The sequence below is a fragment of the Pholis gunnellus genome (assembly GCF_910591455.1).
Source record: "Pholis gunnellus genome assembly, chromosome: 23".
Classification (NCBI taxonomy): domain Eukaryota; kingdom Metazoa; phylum Chordata; class Actinopteri; order Perciformes; family Pholidae; genus Pholis; species Pholis gunnellus.
In genome coordinates this window covers 6553403-6571165 of record NC_136550.1, presented here as the reverse complement: position 1 = coordinate 6571165, position 17763 = coordinate 6553403, and the positions used below count along the sequence as shown (strand labels likewise).

The following is a 17763-nucleotide window of genomic DNA, read 5'->3' as shown; positions in this document are numbered from 1 at the left end:
TTATGATAAATATACGACTGCAAAAATATGACTGCTACAATCCCTATATAGCTTCAAAATTAAAGTTAAATTTAAACAAGTGTCAAGCTTAAAATTAACGTTATATTGAGTCATAAAATAGGTTTCATGCTGTTTCATGATACAGTTTATACAGAACTGGGTGCGGTGCAGGGTGCAGCCAAGTCGGATCGATTACAGTAATCTACCGGCTGCCATAACGTTTAGCAACTGTCGCAAACCCCCGACTGTCGTGAATACTGGCCGCCCACTGAAGATGGCGGCGGAGCTGCATCCGCGGAGCGGAAAGCTGATCGGCCTGTCCAACTCGAACCGAACCGCCCGGCGCAACCAGCCAGTCCAGGAGTTCAACCACGGCCTGGTGCTGAGCAAGGAGCCGCTGAGGGACCGGGATGTCTTCACCGTCCGTATTGACAAAAAGGTAAACAACAACAACAGGCCCGCTGCAGCTGCTGCTGCTTCTCCTGAGCGGGGATGAGAGCAGCGGGAGTGCGGGAGCAGTAGGACGGGCCGGTGGTCTGCCTCTGTCCGCAGTGAGAGGCTCATCCTATCCGGGGCGTTTCACAGGGTTGACAGTGACCACGGCTGTTGTTTAGCGATGCATTACACACACTGAGATTCATCAGTGACAGACATAAAGAAATAAACACGTTCGTATGTGGGGGGATTTGTTGAACGGATCACTCGGCTAACGATAACCTGCTTGTGTTGCCTTGGTACCGTCAGTTAGCCATGCTAATGAGCGGCTAACGGGAGCTAGCCCCGGGGCTAGCTTTTAACGGAAGGTGCTCTGTCGTGTGTTTGACAAGGACTCGCTGCTGTTTATTGCGCTACTCGAGCTCAGCTAAGCGTGTTAACGTGACGTTAGCTCTGATAAGTTCTGTTTCGGAGGAGTCCGTGACAGTCGTAGGTGCCTGTCAGCCCGCTGTACTGCAGTGCTCACACCAGCTCGCGCTATTATAGCGACTCTTAAGGCTATGTGTGACCCTAAAGAGGCACCAATGCGTACGAGTAGACACTGCTATCAGTCACCAGTGTCATCTACAGCATCTTGATTAAATCACCATATCAAGACCGTACCAGCAGTGATGGTGTAGCCTAATGCATGAGGAGTTTGACCACTAAAAGCTCATTAATCCCTGGTCAGTTATCTGTAAACACACTTCCTCTCTCATTGCTGGGACAATTGCTTTCATTGAAGTCATTTGTCCCTCATTGTGGGAACCAAGTAGAGACATTTGTGTCCATCGCTGTCCTCCGATTCATCCAGCTCTAGATGTGATGGCGTCCTCTTTCCAGGGAAGGTGATCCATCCCTCACTTCTGGGAAAGATTTCATATTTTCCACCACAACTACATGCTTTATTATACATACATCCATTGTTTTAGAGGCTCCGTTTTATATATTGATTGCATTCTTTCCAGCGATCAGTAAGTCTTTAAAGTACAAGTGGCGCTCACTCTTACTCATTCGGTTGTCAAACCAATATACAATATCTTGCTTTCCGTAAAGGATCTCATGACCTAAAATGTTCTCACATCTTCCCTTTAAAGTATGCTTAAAGTTGTTTCTTTTTAACGTGAGGTGTGATTAAAAAGAGCACATTAAATTTGTCTAAAAATGTCCTAAAATATGTAGCTTTCATGTCACTTAAACACAAAGTGCTTATCTCTCTATGGCTACTGCTGTGTTCTGCCATGACTCAGGCCTCTCCGTATCACACCGATGCCTGTGCACGGTGTTTACATCTTGTCTGTTATCAGTGGAGGAGAGCTTGTCTGTGCTAATGGCTTCTGCCTCTGCAGTCTGCAAACCCTACTGGAGCCTGTCAACAACATGGCAGCTCTTGAGCCTGTGCCCGTGCCAACTGGGCCACACACACGCACACACACACACACACACTGAATGACAGTGTGTGCGTGCGGCCAAGCTGTACAGTTAGTCGTTAAGAACATCCAGCATGATGAGACGGAGCAAAAGTCAAACATGTGGTTTAATAGCACCTTCTGTATGTAAAACGAGTATCCGTCCCATGTGGTGCTCTCAGCCTGACGAGGGCTCTCATAAACAGCCGAATGCTTCGACATGACATGCATTGCCTGTTTGAAAATCAATACTTTTCCATCACGGAGCGATCGGATTGGCATGACTGCCCATCCCGTCTGCTGAGCTATAGTGGATGTTTGGAAAATGAGTGCAACACAACAAGCAAGTGGAGTGATTTATTGGACAAACGGTTGAGCCAGAGTTGGGCGCTCTGAGTGGTTTAGGGTTCGTATGAAGCTGTGGTCTGCAAAATGAATAGTGGAATATCCCATATTGTGCGTATTAGTAATTAAAATGGGAGATGCTTCACTGTAGCTGTACTGTAGCTTGTGCTACAAAAATAACCGGCGACTACTTTGATGGTAGATTAATCGTTTTATTTGATGACTTTCTGTAGTTCCAGCTTTTCAGTTGGGAGGATTTTCTGTTTTTCTTTATCTAATATGATAGTAAGCTAAATATGTTTGAAGGCGTTGAAGGCTGGTGTCAGTATCTTATATGGTAGCTGTTAAAATGTCAATTTATTCCAAATAATGTAGCTTATTAATGTGAGAACTGTATTCACCCGTCCCCCTTTACAGCGTCCGGCTGTGAGTGTTGTCTTGCTGTGTTCATGCTCTGCTAGATGAGAACGCTGTATAGTCCTCGCAGTGTTTCTCTGCTTTTGATGCAATTAATTTTTAATTCTTTATAAAAGCTGTAGTGGTCATACTCTGCATGCATCCTGTAGCTGTTGGTCTTCAGAGAGAGAGAGAGAGAGAGAGAGAGAGAGAGAGAGAGAGAGAGAGAGAGAGAGAGAGAGGCAGACACCCACAGGCTGCTGTTACATAAGTGAATGAGCGAGGCAAGGAGCCGTCTGTCTCCTCCACACAGCGACCCGGTCAGGCTTAGAGTTACTACTAAATCTGTTAACCCAGATACCCGGATCTTTCGTAGCACACTGCCTCACATAGCACCTGCCACGGAGCAGAGGAAGACACCGTGGGTGCAGACGAAGGAGAGGAGGCCGTATAAACATGTTTTCAAAATGATGTTGTCTCGGAGGAAATCTTCCTTCGTTATTCCTCGGCTCGGGCGTGAGCTGCAGAAAATCATCCCGGGAGCTGGCGTGGCACTAATGTTACGCTCAAAGTCACTTCATCGGGGAGGATTTCTGCCAACTTTCACTGGAGTCCTGTGGAGCACCGGGGAACAAACCGGAAAGGGAGACTGGCCGACGAAATGACTTTCCGACTACTTTTGACGTAATTCTCTTCCTTTTGAGCAGCATACTGCATGGCTTTTTTGTTGGATGTTGTTCTCCGGGGGGGCGGGCGGGGGGGGGGGGGGGGCAGCAGCAGCAGGTGGAGTGCAGCGAGCCGGGGGATCACTCCTCAGTCGGATGACGTCGGTTCGTGCCCCTGTGTCGGCAAGCATCTGCGGGGCTGAAATGTCTTTTAAGCGAGACTATGAATCTCCACCGGCTGCACTGACTCCGCTCTACAGCTGACGCGGCACTCTTGTCGTCCACATCATGGAGGCAAAAACGCATGAAATATAGAATCCCCCCCCCCCCCCCCCCCCCCCCCCCCCCCCCCCCCGAGATCAATATAGTATCACATTTTTGTGAGCTGGTGCTGAGTTTTGTGTTTCTGGGGAAGAAATGGAGGCTGCGTGTTATGTGATATGATTCCAATGTCGTGCAAAGATGAAAGGAGTTTTTTTCTTGAAGCCTCAGAGAGGCAAGATGATGGCGGTAAAGCGTTGCCTCGTGTGCATAGGTTAAATCATCAACTAACCTCTTATCATTGTCTCAGTCACGACACGGTGGAAACTAGACATGATGAAGGAGAGAGGGGCGTTAGCTGTGACCGCCATCTGGCAACTCAAGTAGCTGAAGGAATTGTAATTCACTCCACTTCTAGTTGAGTAACACAAGAATTAATTAGGAAAGGAAAGAAGTGAGAGACTCTGCACATTGGATGAAAGCTTCCAAAACTTTATTGGACCCAAAAAAAAAGAGGAAATATTTTGACTTTTTCGGGTCTTTGTCAGGTGACTGGCCAACATGACAAAGGATACGGTGTATATTAGACACTGATTACAGTAAAACACTTGCTAATGTGAGCCCAAGTGTCTGTTTTCTTCTTAAACCTGGTCTCCTGTACCTGGTCTAAATATAGTACAGCGTGTGCACGCAACTGCCTTTCTGCATCAATATGTATTGGGACATCTAATTTTGGAAGTTGGGGGCTGGTGTACTGAGAGATGAGGAATGAATTAGATTGACCCGGGGTCATTTTTTTTAATTTTTTTTTTTTCACACAGTATTGCAAGGTAATAATGGTGTTATTTGCCTAGACATGCAACCATTGCCACTACATTTAGCACACATAGTTCAGTGTTTGTTTCTTGTGTGTCACTGTGTGTTCATACTGTCCTGCTTTATTTTCAAAGGAGCGCTCCCTGAGCTACGCTCTTCGCTGACAGAAAGACTAAAAATAACAAGATGGATCATACGACAAGGCACTTTGTTTTCCATAGATGTCTACCTGCAGTTTTTAGCACAGTGCTTCACTCTCCTAACATCACCGCTTAGAAGCTTCCACGCCGAGTCCTTTCGTGACTGCTGCTGGCAGCTGTTTTGTGACAACTTATTGTAGTTGCCACAAGGTTTATATCTTTCTTTAACTGATCTTATACCATTACAAATGTCACGCTTTGTGTGTTAGAAACTGCAGGACTTAACTTCAGGTTTTTTTGGCCATGATGTGTCATTATTTGTGACATATTACAGACTGATCTTTCCTTCCTCAGGTGAACTCGTGGAGCGGTTCCATCGAGATCGGTGTGACGGCGCTGGACCCCGCCGCGCTGGACTTTCCCAGCAGCGCCACGGGCCTCAAGGGCGGCTCCTGGATCGTGTCGGGCTGCTCGGTGCTGCGCGACGGTCGCTCGGTTCTGGAGGAGTACGGCCGCGACCTCGACCAGCTAGCCGAGGGCGACCGCGTGGGCATTCAGCGCAGCGCCCGCGGCGAGCTGCACCTCTGGGTAAACGGGCAGGACTGCGGCGCGGCCGCCAGCGGCTTGCCGCCCAAGCTCTGGGCAGTGGTGGACCTGTACGGCAAGTGCACTCAGGTGACGGTGGTGAGCTGTGAGCCGCCGCCGGCCTCGACGGAGAAAGAGACAATAGAGCGGGACGAGGAGGTGGTGGAGGATGACGAGGAGGAGGAGGAGGAGGAGGAGGAAGAGGAGGACGTGGTGGTGTGTGGGAGTCGGGAGGATGGGGGGATCACGGCACTGATGAATGTCGCAGCGATGAATGGAATGATGAATGGAGATGAAGGTAGGGGCCTTTTTTTTTATCTATATGGTTCTTTTTTCCAACCTGTCATCTGGGATTTGTTGTTTTCACCCGTTTCTTCCCTTTCACAGTGCCTGAGCTTAGCTGCAGCAGACCAGACAAGTTCCCCAACAACCTGGAGCCGGACACGGGTAAGAAAGTCCTTCTAATATCAGTTGATGGACCTTCTGTTCTGCAACACGGACCAACCTCCTCTTCCTTTTCTCCTCAGTGCTAACGGAGCACCAGCTCTTTGACGTGTTCAACAACGCAATAGTATCTTTTTATCGCTCCGAGGATGACGGCGGAGGGGAAGATGGCGGAGGCGGAGGAGGAGCAGGAGGCGGAGGAGGAAATTCAGGATCTGACTCCTCTTCCAGAAATGACAGGGGGAGCAGCAGCGGAGGAGGTGCAGTCAACAGCGACAGTGGAATAGGGACAACAGGAGGAGGTGGCGGTGGTGATGCTGGAGAACGTGAAAATACTAACAACAGTCCCGCTGGTAACGGAGGGGTGGGGCTGGCGGCCGTGATCGGCGCCATGACCACCAACGACGCGCTGCTGTTCCACGAGAAATGCGGCACGCTGATCAAACTGAGCAACAACAACAAGACGGCGGAGCGGAGGAGACCGCTGGACGAGTTCAACAACGGTGTGGTGATGACCAACCGGCCGCTCCGACACAACGAGATGTTTGAGGTGTTTACGACCACACGACGACACGTTTGTTTGTGCTTATTTACTGTAGTGTCATTGTTATTAGTTGAGTAGAGGCAGGTGATGTATTTTTACATTCTAGTCACATAAGCTCCATATGCTTTCTTAATGTCTGGATTAATGTCACTCTGGGCTTGAGGCACAACAGAGAAGCATTTTAGCTGATTCATAATTTTAAAACAAAAATTCCAAGAAAGGATGTAAATGTATTTCTGTTATATCTTCAGATCCGCATTGATAAGCTGGTGGACAAGTGGTCCGGCTCAATAGAGATTGGTGTGACCACACACAACCCCAACAACCTGGACTATCCTGCAACTATGACCAATCTGCGCTCAGGTAACACTCACACAGAGATACACACACACACACACACACACGGTTCATACAAATATAAAGCAGTTCATTGTGAAATGGATGACATTAACCTGGCCGGGTGTGTTAGGTACAATCATGATGAGTGGCTGCGGGATACTGACCAACGGGAAAGGAACCCGCAGGGAATACTGTGAATTCAGCCTCGATGAACTTCAGGTTTGTACTGATGCACACACGCACACACACACACACTCACACACATTTCAGTCTGCCACCTACCGAGCAAGTGTGTCCGTTTTTCTAATCTCCATCAACTACTATCACCTTTAGGAGGGAGATCACATCGGGTTGATGCGCAAAGCCAGTGGAGCGCTCCATTTCTACATCAACGGCATCGACCAAGGTGAGGCGCACACCGAGACGCTTCACGTTACTTCACATCATTAAGAATCTGCTGTTGACATATTGCAAAATAGACAGAATTAATAACTGAATTGACTGCAGAAGATGTACCTTTTGTACTTATAATCAATATGTACAAACACACGTCGGTCTCTTCCCCCCCAGGTGTTGCGGCAGCCCAGACCCCCGGCGTGGTCTACGGCGTGGTCGACCTCTACGGCATGGCCGTCAAAGTCACCATAGTGCACAACCACAACCACAGTGACCGCCTCAGACGCAACAACGCCATCATGAGGGCTCTGTCGCCTGATGTCGGGCGGCCCAGGCCGGCTCTCTCCCTCACTCCGGACTCGGAGGGGCCCGACCGGCTGCTCTTCCATCCCAACTGTGGCCAGAAGGCCGCCATCATCAGCGACGGCAGGACAGCGCTGCGGCCACAGTGAGTTAACTACAGGCTTTCTCATTCTTTACATGCTTGATTTTGACTTTTTTTTTTAGTTTGCTTCACAAATCCTTATGGTAAATTCCAAAACTGGTCAGCCATGTTGTGTCCTCTACATACGACACCTTAAACATAACCAGTGATGAACTCATAAGTTAGAGAAACTGCTTCCACAGTGCGACTGATGACTTCAACCACGGTGTGGTCCTGAGCAGCCGGCCGCTGCGCTCCAACGAGGTGTTCCAGGTCCGTATCGATAAGATGGTGGACAAGTGGGCGGGCTCCATCGAGATTGGCGTCACGACACACAACCCCGCATACCTGCAGCTGCCCTCCACCATGACCAACCTGCGCTCAGGTAAAATACAATCCGCTTTGTAGAAGTGGGTATTTTGTCTCAGTCTTTTGTGAGATACCTGATGAAACTGCTTTGTTGTTTTCCAGGGACGTGGATGATGACGGGGAACGGCGTAATGCACAACGGAACAACAATACTGGATGAGTACGGACACAACCTGGACCGGCTCAAGGTGAGTGATATTTGTGTTTTATTTCTCAGCTGCTGTCACTCCCAGCGTTTGTACCCCGTCACCCTCTTGTCCTCCTTCCTCCTTTAACCCCCGTCCCCCCTCTGGTTCCCCTCTTGCCAGGCAGGCGATACAGTCGGTGTCGTGCGAAAAGAAGACGGCAGCCTCCACTTCTTTGTGAACGGTGTGGCTCAGGGCCCGGCAGCCTGGAACGTCCCTCCCAGTGTCTATGCCGTGGTGGACCTCTATGGCCAGGCTGCTCAGGCCACCATCATGGACGACATGGGTGAGAGAGGGAGGAAGACAAACTACTAAAATAACTGAGATTTCCCTTTAGACGATATGAACTTCTATCTATTTCCCTTTTTTCTTTTGTCAGTGGACCTCCTGCCTCTCCCAGAGGACAGCTCAGAGTGCCCCACGGCCATGTCCCCCGGGAGCCCCTGCTCGGTAGGCGGGGCCATCACCGCCAACGACCTGCGTTTCCACCACCTGCACGGCACTAATGCCGTCATCACCAACGGGGGGCGCACCGCCCTGCGTCAGAACTGCCGCAGCGAGTTCAACGACGCTATTGTCATTTCCAACAGGTGAGGAAACGAAAATGACAACAACTTTAAGCAAATCAAGTCCGTCGACGGATCATAAACTGATGATGAGAAATGTAACGGTGAGCACAAGTATTTCAAGGAGCCAGGTGATGATCAGACTGACATGGTGTAAACGGGGAACTTTAATCTGGTGTAGACAAAGTTATAAACTATAATATACTATCAGCATTTCTCAGTTCCTTCTCCCACGAGTGAACAACAAATTCTTTCCTCCTTGTAGGTGCCTTCGAGATGGAGAGCTCTTCGAAATCATTATTCAGAAGATGGTGGACCGCTGGTCGGGTTCAATTGAAGCAGGTGAAATGTTTCTGTTGTGTCAACTCAGATTTTCGATCCTTTTTTTTTTTGTCATGTAAATACGTTCAATAGCAAAAATAACAATGAAACGCTGCTGTATGTAACCTAACATCTTATCTCTTTGTAAATATATTCCATGTGTAATCACCACAGATTTTCTCCTCCCCCCTCTGTGTCCAGGAGTGACAGCCATCAGGCCAGATGAGCTTGAGTTTCCCAACACTATGACCGATATCGACTATGACACTTGGATGCTGAGGTAGAGATATAAATGCTCTAAAGCTTAATCAGCAATATCTTTATTCATCCAAATAATTACGGGGAAAAAAAACATAAACAAACGGAATCAATCCTATGAGGCTTTGATATTCACCTGACCTCAAAATATGAAATGTTTGTGGAAGTTCAGATCATTAATTCAAAACCTTTTTGTTGTCGTCTTCGTCCTTTTTCCACAGTGGAACGGCCATCATGCAGGATGGTAACACAATGCGCAACAATTACGGTTGTGACCTAGACTCCCTGACCACAGGCTCTCGTATTGGTATGATGCGCTCAGCCAGCGGCGACCTCCATTATTACATCAACGGTGTGGATCAAGGGGTCGCCTGCACCGGCCTGCCACCAGGTAAAGATTAGTGGAAGTCCAGAGATGTGAAGCCAGCCAGAAATACTGCTGGTATCAGTTTAGGTTTCGTATGATGACCTCATGCTTCATCCGTGTCTCTCTCTCTCTCTCTCTCTCTCTCTCTCTCTCTCTCTCTCTCTCGCTCTCTCTCAGAGGTGTATGCCGTGATCGACCTGTATGGTCAGTGTGTTCAGGTGTCCATCACCAGCTCCTCAGGCCCGCTGGACAACAGCCTCTGTACCAGCAACATCACGGAGAAGAGCTTCCCCATCCACTCCCCAGGTAAACATCAGGGTCCCTGCTCAGGCCTGCAAAGCCTGAAAAAAATCTGTAGAACTATTATATAGTTGTACAGAATTCTACATTTTCAAAAATGCTTTGATTAGAAGAAAGGGAGTAAAGACAAAATGTATCACTTATCCGTTCTCCTCAAAGCCTCATCTCCATGTATCTTCCCTCCTGCGTTTATGTTTAGCAGCTGGCGTCGCCCATCGACTCCACAGTAAACACGGCAAGAACGTGGTTCTGCTCGGCGACGGCTGCCAGGGCGTCAGAGTTGGAGGTTACGCTCACGGCATTGTGTTCAGCGCGAAGGAACTCAAAGCAGACGAGCTGTTTGAGGTAAACGCGGACGCGAGCCTCCTATTTACCAGGAAATGCTCTGAAGATGAACCTTGTGATTTAAAAACAATAATGTACACATTATCCTCTTCAATACTTATGTCTGCATGTATCAGAAATACAGTTTTCTCCAATAGAAATGATTTCTGTTTTCCCTTCCTAACTGATGTTTTTTTCCTTCTCTTGCCTGGTGTTGCTATCTCTGTCCTCTGCAGGTGAGGATTGATGAAGTGGACGAGCAGTGGTGCGGTTCGCTGCACATCGGTCTGACCACGCTGGCGCCTCCGGAGCTGCCGTCCTGCCCGCTGTCGGGTCTCTCCCCCTCCCTCCCGCAGCTCCGCACCAAGGTCACCTGGCTGCTCTGCGGCTCTGAGGTCCGTCGCAACGGCGTGCTGCAGCGCCAGAACTACGGCTGTTCACTGGACCGGCTGACGGTGAGCTGCCTCTCCCTGCTCTGTGAGCACGGTTAGATTAGGAACCCTTAGTGGATATCTGCATTCTTCATCATCCTCGGTGCTGGTAGTAATCACCTGAATGTGATTGTTTCTTAGGTTGGGAACCGCGTGGGTGTGAAGAGGTGCAGTGACGACACCATGCACATCTTCATTGATGGAGAAGACATGGGACCTGCAGCGACTGCAGTAGCCAAGGTACACACACACACACACACACACACACATATATACACACATATCTACAGTACACAGCCACTTGGCCCCACGCTGCCATTCAGCACCTCTCTCTGGCTCCTTGCAGAATGTTTATGCTGTTTTGGACCTGTATGGGCGGATAACAGCGGTGTCCATCGTGAGCTCTTCATTGATGGAGGACATGGAAAGCGTGAAGGCGCCGTCGCTCTCCTCGGACAGCTGCAGCGAAGGAGAGGAGGACAGCACCCCCGTCAAAGAGGTAGAAGCGCTAGCCTGGTCTCTTAACAACAAAGCGTTTTTTTCACTGCATCGTCTGCATTTCCCTGAGAAACTCTCCGTGTCACCCTCCAGGTTGAGACTGAGCCGTGCGCGTTAGTGCCGACCGTTATGGCGTTCCTGGAAAACCACGGCAAAAACATCCAGCTGTCCAACCAGAACCTGACGGCAGCCAGAGTATCCAGCTACAACCAGGGCCTGCTGGTCACCGCCCTACCGCTGGCTCGCCAGCAGCTGTTCCAGGTAACATAACTGTCCCGGTCCAGGTGATCATGTTTGTGCGTCATTACACTACACACGACACCATACGAGTGTAATATATACAGAACACGACCGCAAGGTATTTTAGGCTGTGACCGTTCCAGTCTGTCAACGGCCTCTCTTCTGTCACCAGTTTCAAATCGACCGTCTGAACCCGTCATGGACGTCGTCGCTGTCGTTGGGGGTCATAGGTCACTCACCCGACCGGCTCAACTTCCCCTCCACGGCGTGTTGTCTGAAACGCTCCGCCTGGCTGCTGCAGAGAGACTCTGTCTTCCACAACTCCCTAAAGGTACACACACACACACACACACACACACACACACACACACACACACACACACACTTAAACTCATCTGTCTGTCACGCTTTCTATGGATTTGTGTGTTCTCACTAACATCAGTCACATTGACCGTTTCATTGATCTTATGTCAATTTTCTCTCACTCGCCGACTTCTCTTTCGTAGTCTTTCCACTAATCACTCTTTTCCTGTCTCTTCCGCCCCCTTTAGATATGTGAAAACTACGGTCCTAATCTGGACACTTGTCCAGAGGGGACGGTGTTGGGTCTGCTGGTGGACGCCAACAGTTGTCTCCACCTCTACGTCAACGGCATGGACCAGGGTGTGGCGGTGCAGGACATTCCTTCACCCTGCTACCCCTTTATCGACCTCTATGGCCAGTGTGAACAGGTCAGACCTACACACACACACACACACACACACACACACACACACACAGAAACAGTCACTTTGATGTTTGATGAATGACTTTAACGGTTAAAGGATTATCTACAATAACATGTTCGGGCGATTTGACTAATCGGTTAATAATTATTTCAGCACTAAATCACTATGAACCCCAAGATGATGTGCTAATGAATGTTGTGTCACCATGGCAGGTTACTATAGTAACAAACAACGTGCCAGCTGTTGGTGGAGAGAGCGGTGAGACCCGTTGTCAGGGCGACATGGAGAAGGCGGACATGGTTGACGGTAAGAAGACGAAGGTTTCTGTTCTTCCTCCGCGACGGCGACAGCTGTGGTTAGAGGCTTTATGGTTTGCAGTTGTTCGTCCGTCACTTTCTCCTGAACGCGAAATCTCAGGAAGTCCTTGAAGGAATTTCTTAAAATATGGTGCAAACATCTAAAATGTTTTTTTTAGAAAGTTTTAAAAAATGTCGTAGCATAGTATGCCATAAACAACTGATAGTGTGTCGCAAAAACGTTCATTAAAATGTCATAATTTGATAAAACATCAAAAACGTTGCACATAGTTTTTGACATAATATGCAAAAACTATTATGAAAAAATATTGTAGTATAGTTTGTCATACAAATACCATACAAAGTTACAGTAATAAATATGTCATTGTGTATTATGCCATAAAAAACGACATAAAAAGTATGTAATATAGATTATGGTATGTCATAGAAATTCATTGTAACGGATGCCATACAATGTCATGAAACATAATAGTGTCATAAAAAGTCATAATATAGTATGTCATAAAAGGTATTTAAATGTATGGCATACAATTGTATAGTAGGTCATAAATATTTGATATTATAGTATGTCGTAATGTTATATAATGATAGTAATAAAAAGAGCTATGAATAATAATAGAAGCAGTGTTTGTCAAGCAGGGCCACAGATCAAATTCATATGCTAATTATGACAATTTCACACAAATGTCCGACGCGATGAAATAATACAGTGATGACATTTTAGGACAGACGTGAATGCAAAGTTCATCTTTTCATTTGGGTTCTGTTCGTTCACTAATTCCTGCATTTGACCTTTTTTTTTTTTTTTGGTTTCTACATGCAGGAATCAAAGAGAGTGTGTGCTGGACGCCCCCTCCAGAAGTCAACCCCAACAAGACTTGTGAATACCAGGCTCTATGCTCGCGCTTCAAGGACCTGCTCACTCTACCAGGTGAGCTTTACCCGAGGCCTTTCTGCCACGATCTTTGTTTCAGATCTAAAACCATCTTAACAATCGCGTCCTTTTTTTCCCCCTTCACCACCGCTCATAAGATGGCTATTTTAACGAAGACGCGAAGTACAACCTTTGCTACTGTGAGTCCTGCCACAAGCTTCGGGGGGACGAGGCTTATTACAAGAGAGGAGAGCCGCCCCGGGACTACGCGCTGCCCTTTGGGTGGTGCCGCTTCGCCCTCAGGTGAGAGGACGATTTCTCCGTCAGATCTCAAACTACTGTAAACCGTCATAGTAGTAAATCTGTTTGAGTGTTTACTTGCCATTATGTAAAGCTGATTTATTTATTATTACAGTAATATAAAATGAAAGGGCTCGACATTAACCTTAGGTAAAAATATGCAATCGGGAGATTGGCATTAATGCCTTTTTGTCGCCCGACCCCGATAATGCTGTGAACAACAACTCTGGTTTGCAATCAGCAGAAAGAGAGCTCGTTAACATTAGCTGTTAGCAGCATGTGGACTGCTAAATAAGAGCTAACCGCTAACATTAACTGAGGTTGCATTGAGTTCCATTTGGGACGAGCAAAAACATCTCAACTACTTGCTGACCTACAGGCTGTGCATCTATTCTTCTGTAATTAACATTTGCGCAGCGTGGTCTGTATAAGTGCGTGTTTCCTCTTTGTGCAGGATCAAGCCCCACTGTGAGGTTTCTAATGCACTGAAGAAGTGGCACATCGCGTACCACGGCACCAGTGTCGGAGCCCTGCGGCGCACGCTGGACCACAGCCAGCTGCTGCCTGGTAGGAAAATGACAAAGACACACACTCTTATGTCTTACCCTTGTTCTTCACAATTGACTGAAAGGTTCTCAAACTTTTGTGAGGGAGCCAGCAAGGTGATTGAGGGCCCCACAGGAAAAGTGCTCACATTTAAAACGATACATCCTTTCCATTTCACTTCCACATTAAACTGACGACTCGTCCGCCGAAATGGCAAACTCGCGAGGTGCCGCTAGTTGCAATGCAACCGTTAGCTTTCTGCAAGTTGCCGTTTGCACTTGAGAAACGACGGTCTTTTACTTTCAACGTCATTTTGTGTTGTTGCAGGGACGTCGTCTATCTTCTCGGTGTCCCCGGTGAAGGCGGAGGGGCCGAATGGCTACACTGAGCCGGAGGAGAACAGCGCCCCCGGCAGGGAGGTCCCCAGAGTGCGGCTCTCCCCCACTATGCGCTACTCAGGCATGGAGATCTTTGCCCCCAAAGTGCAGTAAGTCCAGCCGATTCACAAAATCACTGCTACATCTGGTACGTTTCCACCTCCCTGTCTGCAGAGGGGGGGGGGGGGGAGAGAGAGAGAGCACTTACTGATCGTTCTCCTTCTCCTCGCGCAGATTTCGGGACCCCCGTTCTCACCGCAGCCACCAGGCTCAGGTGGGATTCCAGGTGTGCGTGCGTCCAGGCTCCTACAAGGTGGGGCCGCAGACTCTCGGCCACAGCGAGCCCCTGGACCCTCGCTTCAGCAACTCAGAGATCGAATGGATCACGAAGGAGCAGGGCGGCACGCTCCTCTACGGACTGCTCATCCGGATCGAGTAACTGGAGCGACGAGGGAGGCATTCGGGTGGAAGTGGGGGAGGCGTCCCGCGTGGCGCTCCTCGTACTTTCAATAAACTGACAACCAAATCCAAACCCCTGCCTTGAGAGAGAGACTCCTCTGGAATCCAGCTGTTCCAACCGTGGATTGTTGACAATTCAGCATTATTGATTTTTGTTTATTTGGTTGTTTTTTTTTTTTTTTTGGTTGTTTGCTCTTGGACTCTTTTAAAGGCCGGGGGCTACGGCGGTTTCAAAGAACGACGGACACTGCCTGCACTTTATGTTTTGGACTCTCGTGGGCGATTTTTAAACTAACTTCTCATTGACTCAAAACGACACGTTTGTTCATTCGCTACATTTAGGGTTGGTTTTCTTTGCCACATTTATTTCTCCTCCCCCCCCGTTCCCAACATATTTTTCTTCCACACACACAAACAGCTAATTTTTCTTTATCTTTTTGGCACTTATTTTTTTATCACTCATCACCTCTGCTCTGGTCAGTGTTTTTTTTATTTTTTTTTATTTGGGAGGAGCTGTCCCCTGCCAACCTGCACGTTCAAGGACTATCACCTAAAAAGACTGAAACGTGGGTAAAGAAAAAGATAAAAAGTGATGTTTTCACAAAGATGTAAAAAAAAAACAGAGAGACACTTGAATCTGAGAATGAACCCAAGAGTGTCTTGTGATCGTGACTTCTGTAGTGGGGGAAGATTTTAAAAACTGGAGGAAGGAAAAAAAAATGTTTACACGTGTACGACTGACTGTATGTTGATTTCTCTTTGTGTCTCCACATTAGCAGCCTGGCTACTTTATCAGTCCCGTTGCGTTTCTATTGTGGCCCAGCAACACGTGTGACCCGTCTTTGTCAAATGGAAAAACATTCACAGGCTTCAAACTGTGGAGAGAACTGGAAGATTTGACAGGAAAAATGTACTTTTGGGGAATCTAAAAGTTGTGTATTGAGAGAACGAATGGCAAGTGACGTTCAAGCCTCGCAGCTCGTCTTGTCACACCAGAGAGGATACATCAGAAGATATTTAAGAATACAGATATTTACTTTTAGACGTGGTAGTTTTTGATACAGGAAAAAGGGGGAAAAAAAGAAAAGTTAAAACATTTTTAAGAAATTAAGATTATTCACTTTCTTGCAGAGTAAGATGGGAGAGGTGTCAATCTTCTCATCGAGCAAACTATTGGCAAGAAAGCGAATATCCCATAATGTTGAACTTGTAAAATGTAGTTAAATGAACTGAAGCCAAAAGGTTTAAGTGGGTTTTTTTCCACGTCACTCCCGCTGTTTCGCTTCCCCGTCATCGTTTACTCCAGATCCAGCTCTCGCCTCCAACTCCGATGGATCCATCAGTCGTGTCCGACTCCGTTTACCCGGCGGGACGTCCCGAGCCAACAACGTGTAGTTTCTACACCAGCAGGGCGCCGAGTCATCCGCATCCCACGACCTGAGCTGGTGTTTACATGCGAATGTCACTCATGATGGCTCTTCAGTTCTTTCATGTCAACTAACATCTTTTGATTTTCATTAGTCAAATGTTTCTACAAGGGTTTTTACTTAATCCCCCCAAAAACATCCAGCTAATGATTGATTGTATGTGAATAGCTTTCCAAAGCGCATCTTTTTCACAGTTCTCAGTTCTGATGCCAATTTGATAAAACCTGCGACACGAGCGTGAAACCCCCCAACATTTTTTTTTCAAGGCACAGTTTTGATGAGTCAAACTCGAAAAATAATGTAATTGAAGAAGCCGAGTCGCCTTCTAAGAGCAGCTGTGATCGGACTGGCTGTGATCTACGGGGTTTGGCAGAAGGAGAAACTTCCAATCAAAAAAGAAAATGTGAAAAATATGATTATATGGGTTATTTACAGCCCAGTGCTGCTTTGTACAATTTTATTTGTATTGTGTTCTTAATTTGTTTTCTGTATGTTGCGTTGTACAGGCTGTTACATAAAAAAAATCATATCTTCCTGATTTATAAAAAAATAATAAACTGACAGACAGTATGCACAGAAGGACGGGGGAATTTGTTTTTGTGATACAAAGTAAAACGGTAGGTCAGCAAAAAAAGATGCTACGAAGACAAGACGACCTACTGGTGCTTTAGGTTACTTTTTTTATTTAATAGAATTTAGAGTAGCAAAATTGTCATATTAATCTATTAGACATGCTATACTATGACTTTGTTTAAAATGTGGAGAGATTTGACAGAACAATTAACTTTTTGGAAGTTAAAACTTGTTGATCGAGATAATGAATGGTAAATGATGTTCCAGAAAGAAAAATATATATATATATATATATATATTTACTTCTAGATTTTGCAGGTTTTTAACCGTCATCATTTGCACATGAATTCTTGAGTTATGGCCAAAAATGTGTGTAGGTAGTTCAGTGTCTTTGACTTTTGACCACCAGATTCTACTCGGTCATCCTGAAGTTCAAGTGAATGTTATTCATTAGGGATCTGCAGTTCTGTTATCTAAACTAATCATTGATTTACACCTGCTATACACCGTGAAACATTTTTGGAGTCAAACTCAAAAATGATACGAAGCTCAGTCACCGTCTACGAGCAGCTGTGATCTGACTGAGGACGATCTACCGGGTTTGGCAGAAGGGAAAGAAAAATGTGATTATATGGGATATTTACAGCCCAGTGCTGCTTTGCACAATTATATTTGTATTGTGTTCTTAATTTGTTTTCCGTATGTTGCGTTGTACAGGCGGTTACATAACAAATCATATCTTCCTGATTTATAAAAAGACAGTAAACAGAATTATGGTTAAAGTTGATTTTCTTTGGTACGGGCTGTAAAACAGACGCCATGAAGAAAAAGACAACCTACTGGTGGTTTTGGTACGTTTTCTTTTTCATTGAATTTTATTTAGAGTAGGAAAAAAAGTCCGGTCACTGACATGTTATTGCAGTGTTGCATACTTACTCAATCACACCTTTTCCAAAATGCTGAAGACTAATTACTCATTAAGGCCAATGTTGGGTTTTTTCATCGTTTTTTTTTTTACAGAAATAGTGGCTGCTTCAGGGGCAGCGCTGTCCTGCCAGTTTAAGA

The 17763-nt window shown here is 46.7% G+C and overlaps 1 protein-coding gene across 2 annotated transcripts; it reads left to right on the top strand.

The window, feature by feature from the left end:
- Positions 1 to 247: 247 nt before the first annotated feature.
- Positions 248 to 16692, top strand: neurl4 (neuralized E3 ubiquitin protein ligase 4; the record flags this gene model as incomplete). 2 transcript variants are annotated; one of them, XM_079184363.1, is made up of 29 exons in its annotated part: positions 248 to 439; positions 4861 to 5389; positions 5479 to 5538; positions 5619 to 6085; positions 6331 to 6442; positions 6549 to 6637; positions 6752 to 6824; positions 6989 to 7262; positions 7442 to 7623; positions 7710 to 7795; positions 7916 to 8078; positions 8172 to 8382; positions 8624 to 8700; positions 8881 to 8959; positions 9159 to 9328; positions 9482 to 9610; positions 9804 to 9949; positions 10165 to 10383; positions 10501 to 10599; positions 10706 to 10858; positions 10951 to 11118; positions 11270 to 11428; positions 11649 to 11828; positions 12038 to 12131; positions 12966 to 13073; positions 13175 to 13319; positions 13771 to 13883; positions 14190 to 14349; positions 14474 to 16692. In XM_079184363.1, 29 exons carry the CDS (start codon positions 275 to 277, stop codon positions 14676 to 14678), a joined length of 4815 nt encoding a protein of 1604 aa, XP_079040489.1. In that variant the 3' UTR covers positions 14679 to 16692. The 2 variants fall into 2 exon arrangements, with proteins under 2 accessions (XP_079040489.1, XP_079040490.1); XM_079184364.1 differs by having other exon boundaries at positions 275 to 439; positions 8854 to 8959.
- Positions 16693 to 17763: the final 1071 nt, after the last annotated feature.